At 38.5% G+C, this 14682-nt stretch overlaps 1 protein-coding gene across 2 annotated transcripts in view; it reads left to right on the top strand.

Moving 5' to 3' along the window:
* Positions 1–14479, top strand: part of HECA (hdc homolog, cell cycle regulator) — a 32903-nt gene extending 18424 nt beyond the window's left edge. For both annotated transcript variants that reach the window (XM_050949703.1, XM_050949704.1), the window contains exons 2-4: positions 4566–5606; positions 8755–8909; positions 13029–14479. In XM_050949703.1, the coding sequence (XP_050805660.1) occupies positions 4566–5606; positions 8755–8909; positions 13029–13193 (1361 nt within the window). In that variant the 3' untranslated portion in view covers positions 13194–14479. The remainder of the gene's footprint in view (positions 1–4565; positions 5607–8754; positions 8910–13028) is intronic.
* Positions 14480–14682: the final 203 nt, after the last annotated feature.

Genomic DNA, 14682 nt, shown 5'->3' with positions numbered 1-14682 from the left:
AAGAAAAAAGCCTGCACAAACATTACTTAATGTGGCATGATGTCTGTTGAATTGAAGGGGGCAGTATCAAATGAGTAGCTGGGTTGGGAAACTCTGTTTTTTGTTATCTTGGGCAAAGTTAGTATACTCAGTAATACACGTCAGCAGCTTGAAGAGAAGCTTTAATAGCCATGGTAACCAACAAATAATTCATCATTGAGGACTAGAAATATGAAACCTAACAAAACCCCACCATAATTTGTGAGCTTAGATAACTAGTAGGAAAACAGACCTGGTATTAGTTAGATGAACTTCCTAAATGGTGCCAGAGGGATACCATAGCTGTCTCCTGACACTCTTCCTCCAGCTTGTTTACTTGTGTTCTTTTCCTCTCTGCCTCTGATTTGTTTACATAGTGTGTATTCTTAAATGGAATGCATGCTCTTCACTCTTTTGAGAGAAAAGGTATCTACATCTCGGAAACCGCCACTATCATGGACACCATTGTTGGCATTAGGAACAGAGAGAAAAATGACCGAATAAATGATTATGGAGACTCGATTGACCTCTTACACTAAGAGGTGTAGGTCTCTTCAGAGGAGAGTTGAGGCACATTGGTGGAGCAGCATAGGTAGACTTTTTCCATGCTGTCTGTATGTGTGCTTTGGATAAAAAGGCCTCTAGAGCTTTCAGTTCTTTACCTTTCATGAATTTGCTAAAGGTTCTATGGCTTTTATTATCCTTTTAACAGAACATAATGGGAAAGGGCAACAATACTACTAGAATGTTGAAGATTTGATTGTCTTAAAATGAACTGCATATGTCTATGCATGGCCACTGTATAAAATTATGGAAAGTTTCTTAAAGTGGAGATGGCTGTTAAAGTAACATTTTAAATAGTATTAGCGTAGTGTTTTTAGTGATGTCTCTAAGCAGCTGAAGCCGAGCTTTTTCCAAATCGTTTCTGAACATGCTGAACAGCACAGGTCCCAGTAGAGATCCTTAAGGAACCCTGCTATTTACTGCTGTCCATTGTGAAAACTGTCCATTTATTCCTACCCTTGTTTCCTATCTTTTAACCAGTTACTGATCCATGAGAGGACCTTCCCTGTTGTCCCTGCTTACTTTGCTAAAGAGCCTTTGGTGAGGGACCTTGTCAAAGGCTTTCTGAAAGTCTCGGTAGACTATATCAACTGGATCATACATGTCCACATGCTTGTTGATCCCCTCAGAGAATTCTTATAAATTGGGGAGGCATGATTTTCCTTTACAAAAGCCATGTTGGCTCTCCCTGACATATTGTGTTCATCTGTGTTTCTGATAATTCTGTTCTTTACTCTGATTTCAACCAGTTTGCTTGGTAATGAAGTTAGGCTCACCAGGCTGTAATTGCCAGGATTTGCCTCTGGAGCCTTTTAAAGGAGAAAAAAAAAATCAGTGTTGCATTCGCTGCCCTCCAATCATCTGGTACATCTGATTTAAGTGAATGGTTAGATACCACAGTTAGTAGTTCTGCAATTTCATATTAGAATTCCTTCAGAACTCTTGGGTGAATACATCTGGTCCTGTTGACTTATTACTGCTCAGTGTATCTATTTGTTCCAATACGTCCTCTATTGACACCTCAGTCTGGAATGGTTACTCAGATTTGTCACCTAAAAAGAATGGCTCTCCACCACAGCCTCTGCCATGGAGACTGGTGCAAATAATTTATTTAACATCTCTGTTATGGCCTTGTGTTCCCAGATTGCTCCTTTAGCACCGTGATCATCCAGTGACCCAACTAGCTGTTTGGCAGCATCCCTGTTTCTGATAGACTTTAAAAGGCTTTTGCTATTAGTTTTTGTGTCTTTACCTAGTTGCTTTTGAAATTCTTTCTTGGCCTGCCTTCTTATACTTTTGATTTGCTAGAGTTTATGCTTCTTTCTATACACCCCACACTAAGATTTCACTTCCAGTTTTTAAAGGATTCCATGTTCCCGCTAGTCACCTCTTTTACTCTGCTGTTCAGTCATAGTGTCTTGTTTTTTTTGGTCCTCTTGCTGTTTTTTTAAATTTGGGATACACATTTTGTTTGAACCTCCATTATGGTGTTATAAATAGTTTCCTTGCATCCTGCAGATATTTCACTCTTTTATGGCTAACTGTTTTAATTTTCATTTCACTAGCTTCCTCATTTTTGTATTGTTCTCATTTTTGAAGGTAAATGCTGCTGTGGTGGGTTTCTTTGGCATTTCTTCTTCTACGAGGATGTTAAATTTAATTATGTTACCGTCACTTTTACCAAGTGATTCAGCTTTGTTCTCTTCTTGGATCAGATCCTGTGCTCCACTTAGGACTAAATCAAGACTTACCTCTCCCCTTGTGGATAAAGCAGTCATTTAAGGTGTCTAGAAATTTTGTCTCTGCATCCCTTCCTGAGGTGACACATTACCCAATCAATGTAAGGATAGTTGAAATCCCCCATTATTATTGTGTTTTCTGTCTTTGTAACCTCTCTAATTTCCCTAAGCATTTCATAGTCAGTCACCATCTTGGCCAGGTGATCGGTAGAATATTCCTAGTGCTATATTTTTATTATTCAAGCATGGAATTTCTATCCACAGAGAGTCTGTGCTAATTTGATTCGTTTAAGATTTTTGTTTTATTTGACTCTGTGCTTTCTTTCACATATAGTGCCATTCCTCCACCAGTGTGACCTTACTGTGTATTTCTATGTATTTGGTTCCCTGGTATTATGATGTCTCCTTGATGTTCCTTATTCCATTAAGTTTCTGCAAGGCCTGTTATATCAATATCCTCATTTAATGCCAGGTACTCTAGTTCACCCATCTTAGTATTTAGACTCCTAGTATTTATATGTAAGCATTTGTACATTTGGTCAATATTCAGTGGCTTGCTTTAATGTGTTATACTTAAATGAAACTCTTTTACATTTGAGTGTTCCTCACTAGCTCCTACCTGTACTTTACCAAGTTCTTTCCTACCCTCTTTACTAGGATATTGAGTCTCCCTTTAATATATTCATCAGTTGGGGTTGGTCCTGCTTTGAGCAGGGAGTTGGACTAGATGACCTTCTGAGGTCTCTTCCAACCCTAATCTTCTGTGATTCTATGAACCCTGAGGGATGTCTCCGCCTGAACTGTGGGCTCCTCCGCAGCTGTTGGCTTTCCCCCAGTTTGGGATGAAATTCCCTCCCCACTAGGCCTGCCTACTTCTGATATAATTCTGCTAAAGAGTCCAGGAGTTCTAGGAGCTCTCCTGCTGCACCTTCTGCTCCTGACTTGTGCACTCTTTTGCACATTGCGCTCTGGGCCACCTTTGACCATAGAAACCCTGACGAAGGGTGGTATTATTTGAACACAGTAGTACCTGCCTGATCTGCTAAAATTCTGAATGACTTCTGGGAAGTGAGGTGAAGGGAGGAAGTGCAGGGTACGAAAAGTTGTGGGAGGTGAAAAAATATCTTCAATATTGGGTTCATTACCTGAAAATTTTGATGCTTATCGGAGTCAAATCTCCTAAGATTTGACCAAGGTGAACTATACTGCAAAAATCCTTTGTGTATTAGAAATTTGGAGGAGGGGAGGGAAGTTTTCATATTCAGCAACCCAGAAAGCAGCAGCAGTACCACTTCTAGCCCTTCTCATCTTCAGTTACAAGTTCAAAAGCCAGCCAAACGATTTCTCCATATGTTACAATAGACATTTAGATTAGCGAAAAAATACATAAACCATAAAAAAGAAAACACATGTACAGAAGCAGATACTTTCATATGACAGGGAAATTGAAATGGACTGATCTTGCTCCAGAATATAGCAAAGGCTGCTAGGTGAACTGGTTTGAGATTCACGTAAGGGTAAATCATACCTTGACTCAGTGGTTTCCAAAAGCCTTCAGTGTGGCTGAACTTATTTAGTGGGGTGGAGGGCAATGGTAGGGAAGGGGAAGGAAGCAGGCTGCCCGCAGGAAACTCATGCAGGAGTGGTGGCTCTGCCAGAGGTCCCTGCGTCCTAGCATGGCCGAAGAGGGGTAAGGTGAATATGCAGCTCTGGCAGACAAACCCAGTCAAAGAGGTAGCTGCATCGACCACAGAGACTACTCTAGGCTTGAGGGTGTAGTCATGGCCATGGACAGACTCGGAGAGAAGACTTTTGCCTTTTGGCTCTTAGTGAGCACCCTGCATAGACCTGTGATATACTTGCTCTGTATAGGCTTTAGGACTTGACCCACATGCAACACTAGAAAAAAGAAAAACTATTAATACCCAAAGGCACACTAAGGCCCCAGTCTTGCAAAGGCTTAATGTGTGTCACTTTACATGCCTGAATAGTGCCACTTAGTGGGACCATTCATGAACGTAAAGTGACAAAAGTGTTTAAGTCTCTGTAAGATGAGAGCCTAATGTAGCAGTTTTTTCTAATCTTGGTTATGTTGCAAAAGTCTTTCAGTTTGTAAAACCATGACAGTAAATCAGTAATTGTGGTGGATTCCTTTATACACCTGATCAGGCAAACCTAAAGTAAGTATTGCAAATAAATTGCATTCAGCGTAAGGTACTAATGTCTCTGTTTTATGTCCCACAGAAGCACCTTGTGCCACTCCACTGATCTGTAGCTTTGGAAGGCCTGTTGATCTAGAAAAAGATGACTACCAGAAGGTTGTATGCAACAATGAACATTGTCCTTACAGCACCTGGATGCACCTTCAATGTTTTTATGAGTGGGAAAGCAGCATTCTTGTTCAGTTTAACTGCATTGGCAGAGCAAGGAGTTGGAATGAAAAGCAGTGTCGTCAAAACATGTGGACAAAAAAGGGATATGATCTTGCTTTTCGCTTTTGCTCCTGCCGATGTGGGCAGGGTCACTTAAAGAAAGACACAGACTGGTACCAAGTGAAGCGAATGCAGGATGAGAAGAAGAAAAAGTCTGTGTCAGAGAAGAGCACAGGCAGGTCCATGGCAGAATCTGTAGAAGATGCTAAAAAGTGCAGACCTGTCAACAAGCCACAAAAAGGTTTAAATCATGATATCCAGCGAAGGCATTCAATGGACAGGCAGAACTCTCAAGAGAAAGGCATAGTTAGTGGGAGCTATGCAGTTCGTTCTCCCTGTGGCTCTCCTGGCCAGTCCCCTCCTACAGGCTACTCTATTCTTGCCCCTGCACATTTTAGTGGCCCTCGTTCGTCACGATATTTAGGAGAATTTTTAAAGAATGCCATTCACTTAGAACCTCATAAAAAGAACATGACTGGTGGTGGCATGTTCAGGAATGCCCATTTTGATTATGGGGCGTCTGGATTGCAAATGCATAGATCAGGACATTTTGATGCGCCTGTGCAATTTTTAAGGAGGCTTGACCTATCTGAGCTACTTACTCATATACCCAGGCATAAACTGAATACTTTCCATGTGCGGATGGAAGATGATGCCCAAGTGGGTCAAGGGGAGGACCTACGGAAATTTATTCTTGCAGCACTTAGTGCCAGCCACAGGAATGTTGTAAACTGTGCGCTGTGCCACAGGGCACTGCCCGTATTTGAACAGTTTCCGCTAGTGGATGGAACCCTGTTTCTTAGTCCATCGAGACATGATGAAATTGAATATGATGTTCCCTGTCACCTTCAAGGTACAGGTTGTCTTGTCAGTCGTGCTGAGTCTCTTTAAAATGATTGAACTGCTTTTTGTGCATTTCATTTTAGATTTGCATCCCCATGCAGCAAGTGCTTTTGTGAAACCTAAATTCATTTCTAGCTTATCATTGGGTCAAATCTGAAGTAATCAAGCTTGGTATAAGTATGCTCATTAAAAAGGGATGTGTTGTATAGGTTGGGAAGTGTAAACATTGATATACCTTGCTATTAATTCTACAACTAAGGGACTTTCCTTCAAGGTTCCGGGTACAGCATGTAATGGTTTTCCAGCCAGTCTGTGTTGCACTGTACATGCACTGCCTTATTTGCTGAGAGTCTTATAGTAAGTCATGCATTATCTCAAAATTAAATTTCCTGTTGCAGCCTAAATTAGGGGCTAAAATTAGACATCTACCAGAGGAGCCTGTCATGCCACTTTGTGGCTGGATAGCTTGCTGGGGGCCAGTTTGATTTAAGTAAAAGCCCAACAATCAGCAAGTTATTTTGTGGTGAGAAAGAGGGTGATGGGCTAACATAATATACAGGACTATGAAGGCTATGAGTTGCTACTTGTAACTGGACACACACACACACACACACACACACACACACACACACACACACACACACACACACACACACACACACACACACACACACACACACACACACACACACACACACACAATGAGATTGACCAAAGAAGGGGAGCAACAATCTGTGCAAGACAAGTGTCTCTAGAATTATTACAACTTGACGCAGCAGAGATTACTTTGAGAGTTTAATGGAAAAAGCAAGAAAGTGGAAGTAAGACAACCTTGTAAAGCAAGTATTTTTAAGCATTTTTTCCTGTTCATTAAATTTGTTATATTCCATGCATGGTCAAAGTACACACTATATAAGCTTACTTGATTTAACAAAAAATGGTATAAATATAACATTGCACTAAGTCACTAAGCTCTGTCCATGCTAACAGTATTGTTTCCATAATACCTAACGTACTTCAAAGGGAAAAAAGTGACAAACAAGAGAAAATGATCTAAGATAAATATGTAGCATAAACAAAATGTAGTGATATGGGGCAAGAGTGTTTGTTCCTTTTTTGGAGGAGACGTGCATAATATGTTCATGGTTTTGCCAAATTTAATCAATACTTTTGCAACAATTAAAATGTCACGTGTCAATTTAACACTTGCCAAAAATAATCTGAAACTCTTTTTAACATGACTATTACTTATGTGTATTTCATTAATTGCTTTCTAACTTTCAGTAGATTTATGTACACCTGTGGAAATACTAGATCCAAGGAGATTGCCTAAATTGTTGAAGTTTACTTTCCTTTGTCTTAAATAGAGTGATTTGTTACAAGAAGATTAAATGTAATCTTAGTGCACATTTTAACACATAAAGTTAAAATGTGAGTCTGTTCCAGGGCACTGTTTCCCTCCTGAGTTAAATCATTTCTTTATTTCAGTGAGTGATTTAGCCATCAAGCCATTTAACTAGGAATCTCAAAATTAATGGTGAAGAAGATGAAATATTTCTGTGTGTGCAGAAGCTATGAATACTGTAAAGTACATTTAAAGCTGTCTTCTATAAAAAAGTTATTAATCTTGGTACACAGTGAAAGATTTCTAATGCATGGAATTATGTCAAAGATTACATTTCCAGATAGTCACTTTAACAACAGATCTTGATGTATTTGTACTCTAGGAGCATTGTAAGGCAGGGTCTGAGTAATAAAACTCAGATAATAAACTATTTTTTGAAGATAGTAGAATTTAGCTTTAAAACTCATACATTTTTCACAGACTGGGAACACTTTTTTTTACCAGTTTATAGTTACAGGAGTGCAAAAATAATTGGAAGCTTTATCTGTTTTGTTAAATGGCTTTACTTTCCACTCCATTTCTCTAAAAGGTTTGCTTAAAAAAAAAAGTTTAAAATCTGGTATAGACTAATTGTACTTGTTGGCTTCCAGACACTTTGTATATTTTGAGATTTTTTTCCAAAGCAGCTGCTAGATTCATGAATTCATTACTTTTGATTAAGAAATTGTACATTCAAGACGTTGATTCATAAGAGCACAGTCTGTTTCCTGAAAAGCACAAAATCACAACACACAACTCGTTTGTAGATGGTATTTGTAGTTGAATATTAGATCATAACTTTCTTGCATACCAGTAATGTAAAATATAGGATGATGGTTTTTTTATTATAGTATATATGTACATAGTTAAATAGCCAGTCCTCAGTTCAATAACATGGGATGAGCCCAGATCAAAATACTGGATCCCCAAAACTTGTGTGAAGCTTTTTATACTCTCATCTGAATTTTGTATCTTGGGGTAAGTCTCTACTGATAAGTCTGTTTATGTTTTTATAAAGTAAATAGTCAGTCTTGAAGTCTGAACTGTCTGACAGCTATGGAAGTCAGTGTAATTTATCCAACTCTTGACAATTCACCCCTGCATAGGGAGTCCGTGATTAAATATGAGAGGGAGAGGGAGTTATTTTAACACTTCACACTGGAATTGAAAGTGTCTAATATACTACGTGGTATTTTAACGTTTGTATTGAGATCTGAAAAAGTAATTTGCATTAAAGCATCACTTGCTCATGCCTTAAAGTGTACTGCCAAGCAAACTCAGAGTTGCAGTTTTGCTCTTTTCTGCTTTTTTATGGTTTCTCACATTAGGAATGACACATCCTTATTTCCTTCTCTTTGCTGGAAGATCTTGGCAAGATATTTGGCAGACTTGAATATAATTGTCAGACCAGACTGGCAAGTGAGCTGCAACTCTTCCTCCTTGTGGTGGGAATTGAGAGTGGATGAATTATTGGAGTTGGAGAGTCAGGTTGGTGTGACACCACTTTCCAGGTCCTCATAATATTTTGCCAAAGTCCTCCAGCAAAGAGAATATTGAGGATATGACATCCCTTTTTTTTTTTTTAAAGTTGGACCTTTTTGCCCCTTTAGAAAACATTTTGTGCCAGTCTATAAAGTAGCATTATGTACTTTGTCATTCTCCTTCTTAAAAATTATTATTTGTATAATGACAAAATGGCACATTACAGGAAATGTCTGCTTAAACCTTTTGTATAATGCCTCCTTTCCTTAAGAAATGTGTTTCCTGTCCACAGGAAGACTTATGCACCTCTATGCTGTTTGTGTCGACTGCTTAGAAGGAGTTCACAAAATTATCTGCATTAAGTGCAAGTCCCGATGGGATGGAAGCTGGCATCAACTGGGAACCATGTATACCTATGATATTCTGGCAGCCTCTCCCTGTTGTCAGGTTAGTATTATGCATAATAAGGTGAGGCTCCAACAAAGCAGAAGTCTTTGTCTATTTTCCCTCCTTGCTCCAGCCTTCCTGAAATCCCCTAGTTTAAAACCATAAACCAGCATCACATAGTGAAGGCCAGACTAGATGATCTAATGGTCCCCTTCTTGTCTTAAAATCTATGAAATTATAATGTGCGGGGGTCTGCAGAAACAGGAAGTTTAAAAAAAATTAGACACAAACTAATGTAAACCATTGGTGCAGGGGATAGAACTAAGATGCATTTTAAATTAATTTAAAATGCATTAAACCTTGATGCTTAGATTGGATAATCACAACAAAGTATCTCATGCACATCAAGCTTTTGCATCACAATTCATTTTGGGATTATAGTAATGTAGTAGCAAAACTGCAGTTACTGTTAAAATAGCACTTTTAGTCAAGGCCTGGTCAGTTGTTTGAACTATGGCTGTTTTATCAAGGGGTAGTCCTGGGAAAAGTAATGGAAATGCTTAGAGGTTTTCTGTGCTCAAAGAATTCCCCTTTCTCTTTAATCTTCAGTATGAGCGTAGTGATGTTATCCTGCAAATCTTCAAATTTTAAAGAAACTTGGTTTTGACTTGACTGTAGTACAGTTTGTACCTTAGATGGAGAATCTCATGTAGGGGACAGGATGCTCAGAATCTTGCTGTGTGAAGGTGCAGTTGCTGCAGATGAACGGCTGGTTAAGTGATTAGATGGATTGGAGATGCTCAGCACCTTGCAGCAGTGGGCAGTAGTTCATAAAATGTTAATTTCTGGTCTAACACTCAAATGATGATCCGCCAGAGGTATAAGTGATACTCCATTGATTAATTATAGGAGTCACACTAAGGCCTTGGCTACACTCACACTTTACAGCGCTGCAACTGGGGTGTGAAAAAACACCCCCCTGAGCGCTGCAAGATACAGCGCTGTAAAGCGTTAGTGTAATCAGGGGAGCAGCGCTGGGAGCACGGCTCCCAGCGCTGCACGCTACACCCATAAGGGATGTGGTTTACATGCAGCGCTGGGAGAGCTCTCTCCCAGCGCTGCCGCTCTGACTACACTCACACTTCAAAGCGCTGCCGCGGCAGCGCTTTGAAATTCCAAATGTAGCCATACCCTAAGCAAGTGCTAGGGGAATGATTGGATTAGTCTGTTGCAAACAGGAAAAAAAAAAGAACAGGTTGAGTCAGTTCAATAAGTAGCTGTATTGTATTTAGATACATTCCTCACAAGTGGGGATACACCTTCATTTGTTGTTTACTCAGTTACCTTTCTTTCCTGGGCAATGTCTTTATCAAGTTTTGCTAAGTACCAACAAGGTGCTTATCTCTGTAGGGGGGTGGGGACTGTCCTTGCCCTAGAGACCTTGCAATCAAAGAAACTTCGTCAGAATGCAAATGTTCACGAGCTCTCATTACTAATGTGTATAGTTTAAAATTAAAAATAAACAATGGTAGGTGATAAGAAGGGAGCTGCTGCTGTAGATGAGTAAACATCAAACTCTGTAGTTAATTGCAGCAAAGAATCCTGTGGCACCTTATAGACTAACAGACGTTTTGGAGCATGAGCTTTCGTGGGTGAATACCCACTTCCTCAGATGTAGTTAATTGGCTTCCACAGTAGTATCTACAATGAAGAGTGTTACCTCAGTTTTGTGCACTTCTTAAATTGTGAGCTTCTCTTTAAATAGGAAGGTTTTTTTTTAAATGCAGTATTAAGGTTGACATTTTGATCTTGCAAAAATCAGGCAATTTAGATTGTTTCGCACTTTCATCTTAATTCTTGTTCCTTATGTGTGTATATTACAAGAGTCTTAGTTATATGATCAGTGGGCAGTGTGAACGTATTTGGTAAGCAATTCAATATAATAGATTATGAAATTATTAGTTTTCAGTCACCTAAATTATTAGATATGTTCATTTTTGCTACTGCACCTACAGGTGTGTTGCATGACCATGTAACAGAAGGCCATATTGTAAAGCATGTGTGCAAAGGGGCAGAGTTAAGATATATTATGTAAACTAAATCTGAATTGCCTTAAATTATTTTAACTGAAAAGTAGTATTTGGTACCTTATTCCAAAAAATCTCAGAGCACAACAGTGATGAAAAAAGTGAGATTTGGGCCCAAGGAGATTATTGCAAATGCATGTTCCATCAAAGAACGCTTTGGAATCTTTAGCTTCCAAGCAGATCAGACACTGACTTTTAATGCCCTCTCAACCTCAGTTGTACATAAGTGAATTGTTTTTTGCAAGCAAAAAATCATTGACGATCTTTTATTGAAGATCATTACTGTTCTTTTGAGATGTGGTTTATGTTCAGAAGCTCCCATTAGGCTGTCATGCTAAGGCTTTTGCAACTCAGACCCTGCCTCTATACTTATTAGCCCTTTTTTCCTCCTACCCTCCATCATGGACTCAATTCTCTGCTTATCCTCTTTCCTCCCACTCTTGAGTCTGTCTTTTGCACATTGCCTGCTGTGCTTGCAACAGCCTGCTGTTTTATTTTTGTCAAGTGGCCTGCATTTTTGTTGATTCCTCAAGGCAAGGTTCTGTCTAATTGGAATTTGTAAAATACTTTGTGTACTATATTGCTGTACTATAGTAATATGTAGCTCTTACATAGGTTGTCAATGTTTAAATATATTTTTAAAATATTGTGCATGATGTAATAACATGTCATGATGCTGAAATACCATAACCTGTAAATCTGTTAATCCATAAAGATTAAAATCCTGATACGCAGCATAGTCAGATTATGCTTGAATATAAGGAGTCTCTAAACAGCATCGCAATAATAGATTTTAACCATGTAGATTAAGAATTGTATGGCACAGACTTAAAAATTCCTTTTGTTTTCTACTTCAGCTTTTAAATTAACAAATTATGGCACATAACAGCGATAATGGTGTGAAGGATTAGAGTTTTATTTTAGAGATTAATAAACACAAAACCAACATATGTACTTATACATTTGGATTCTGCATGGATGACCAGTCAGAACTGAATTCCTCTCAGTATTAGGAGTCAAAGGTAGCACTATATTTCATTTTCATGTGGGAAAAAAACCTCACGATTTGTCCTAATGTTTTAAGGGTGAATTCAGAAGTTCATTAATAACATCCATACAGGTAAATATGTGCAAACTTATAATGTTCTTTTTGTAGATTTTCTAGAATGTTAATTTACAGAAACTCAGTTAGCAGAACTTGCTTATTCCTATACTTTAGCTTATATATCCTAACTGTAGCTGCTATATGAAGTGGCAAAGAGTCCTGTGGCACTTTATAGAGTAACAGATGTATTGGAGCATAAGTTTTCGTGGGTGAATACCCACTTTGTCAGCCACATGTATGAAGTGGGAAATCCACCACCATCTATAGAACTTATTAGCACAGACTGCTTAGGTGGAATGCCCTGCTAGATGGTCTCTGACCAAATGAGTCATAATGCTATATTATCTGAAATTTTTCTTGCTTCTGTCATTGCTGTGCTGTACTTAGTCTAAACATGCTGGCTCACTAAAGAGTTAAAGTAAATACATCATGCCTCAACAGTTCTCCCCAGCATCTCTACTCCCAACTGAAATGCACACAGGGTAAAATTTTCAAAAGTGCCTAAATAATTCGGGCACCTCAGTCACTTTTGAAAATGGAACGTAGGCACTCTTGTTAATTTTACCTTAAATTAGTCCACCAAAAATCTGGAAAGTCATATGATAATGCCAGCCTGATGAAAAAACTTGCTTGGAAGGATTAGTTGAAGCAACATTTGAAGCCTTATCTAAGGAGACAGGTTACCATCAGCATTACAGATGAGTTACCTATTTGATTATCACTTAGAGCTCAATATTGCAAGGGGTTTCAGTGAGAGTTGAGGCTGTTCAGTACTTTTGCCAAATCATCTGAAGGCATTCCAGTTAAGGAAGTTGCCATTCCAGTTAAGTAGTGGCCCTTGCCATCAAATCTCATAAGCTATACTTTCTTAATAAAGCCTGTCCTTAGGAAAGAGGAATGGACTGTGAGAGAGACATTCTCTTTTTCTGTGGCAAGGGTGGAAGCAAATTGTAATGTTTCAAGGTGTTTCTGTCTACTTTTTGACAGGCGCGACTGAACTGTAAGCACTGTGGAAAGCCAGTAATAGATGTACGGATTGGGATGCAGTATTTCTCTGAATACAGCAACGTCCAGCAGTGCCCGCACTGTGGAAATCTAGACTACCACTTTGTGAAGCCATTCTCTTCATTTAAAGTTCTGGAGGCTTATTGACGAAAGCTTTGCTTTAGTAATAGCTATTTTATGGGTATTACTACTTTATTAGACACCTTTTTATAGGATCCATTCTGTGACAAAATTAATTTCTTTTCTAACTGAAAGAGCAGCTTCTTTGTGTGTCTATGTACATATAATATTAATATGTATATATGTGTTACTAAGACCTGGTCCTCCTGACAAGATTTCAGCAAAAGGTGGAGGCAAGCCAACTAATGCCAAGAGTGTTAATGCCAGCTTAAATGTTTTGATTTTAATTTTATATCATCACAGAAGAGCTTAAAGGGGTGGAAAGGTTTTTAGAGAACAGGATGAGCCCCATTTGGAAATGGAAGATTTTGTGGGCCCACCACCCTTAGGGTTTGGTGAGAGGGGAAATCTTCATGAAGGACCCAATCTTGTTACCACTGAATGCTTTAGGATCTTTATCATTGACTTCAATGGGAGCAGGATTAGACCTAAAAAAATCTTAAATTATATTAGCTGGTCTGCTTTCAGATTCCCAGAATTGGGTAAACGAAAATATTGTGACGAGTGAATGTAAATCTGTGCCAGAAAATGTTACCTTAAAAATCTTTTTTGGCATGGTGTCTTCCTGCAGTATATATTTGATATGTTACCCTCACTGACAGATTGTATGGAGATAGTACTGTTTCCACCAGTGTTGTAATTTTAGCAGTCAGGTCAATTGTTTATACAAAAACAAGCTTGATTTTAATACACTTTAAATAAAGTTATTTGCTTTGCAAATATTTTTAGAACTTTGTTGTGATGCTCAGAAGGAACATAAAGGAAGACATGGTCCATTGCAAACCAGTTATGAAGGGGTGTGTGTATGCACATGTGTAGTGGGGTTGGAACTTTAGACAGCATGCCTGAGGCTGGTATGACTGACTTGTAAAGAGGATCTTGAAAAATAGGATCTGGGCTGAGTCAGATCTGTGAGCACTGTGAGGTCTTTGTGCCATATTAGTATGAGAATGCGTCATGACTTTATTTCAAACAAAGTTTAGTACATTTGCTGAAATAGCCACTGCACCTTAGTCTTTCAAAAGTATGTAAATCCAGGTATTGTCCAATTGATTCTGAGGACTTGGAAATGATATTTATTTTAAAAACGTTGAGTGTAATTCTTCTTTACATTCCCACATGTAATAATCTATACCAGATAATGAATTGGTATCAGAAGGGTTTTCTCCATAGAGTTTGCCAATGTTCTCTTTCTTTGTTTTCCCTATTTTTCTTCTGTGCAAGAATTTAAAAATAAAAAGTCTATTACTTGACTCTTCAAGATCAGTCTAAGTTTTCTTCGTACCACATTCATCACTATAGTATCCGTTATCACATTAAAAAAACTAATAGTATTTAAGTGGTAAGACACTGTTTAGACAACAAAATATGGGTTCCCCAGATTATAATTGTTAATTTTTATTGCAAGTATGAATTTAAAATGGCTTTGATATTCTGCATGTCCTATAAAAGAATG

The sequence above is a fragment of the Gopherus flavomarginatus genome, chromosome 4, assembly GCF_025201925.1.
Source record: "Gopherus flavomarginatus isolate rGopFla2 chromosome 4, rGopFla2.mat.asm, whole genome shotgun sequence".
NCBI classification, from domain to species: Eukaryota; Metazoa; Chordata; order Testudines; family Testudinidae; genus Gopherus; species Gopherus flavomarginatus.
Note: the sequence above shows the minus strand (reverse complement) of the source record. Positions and strands in the feature narration are given on the sequence as shown.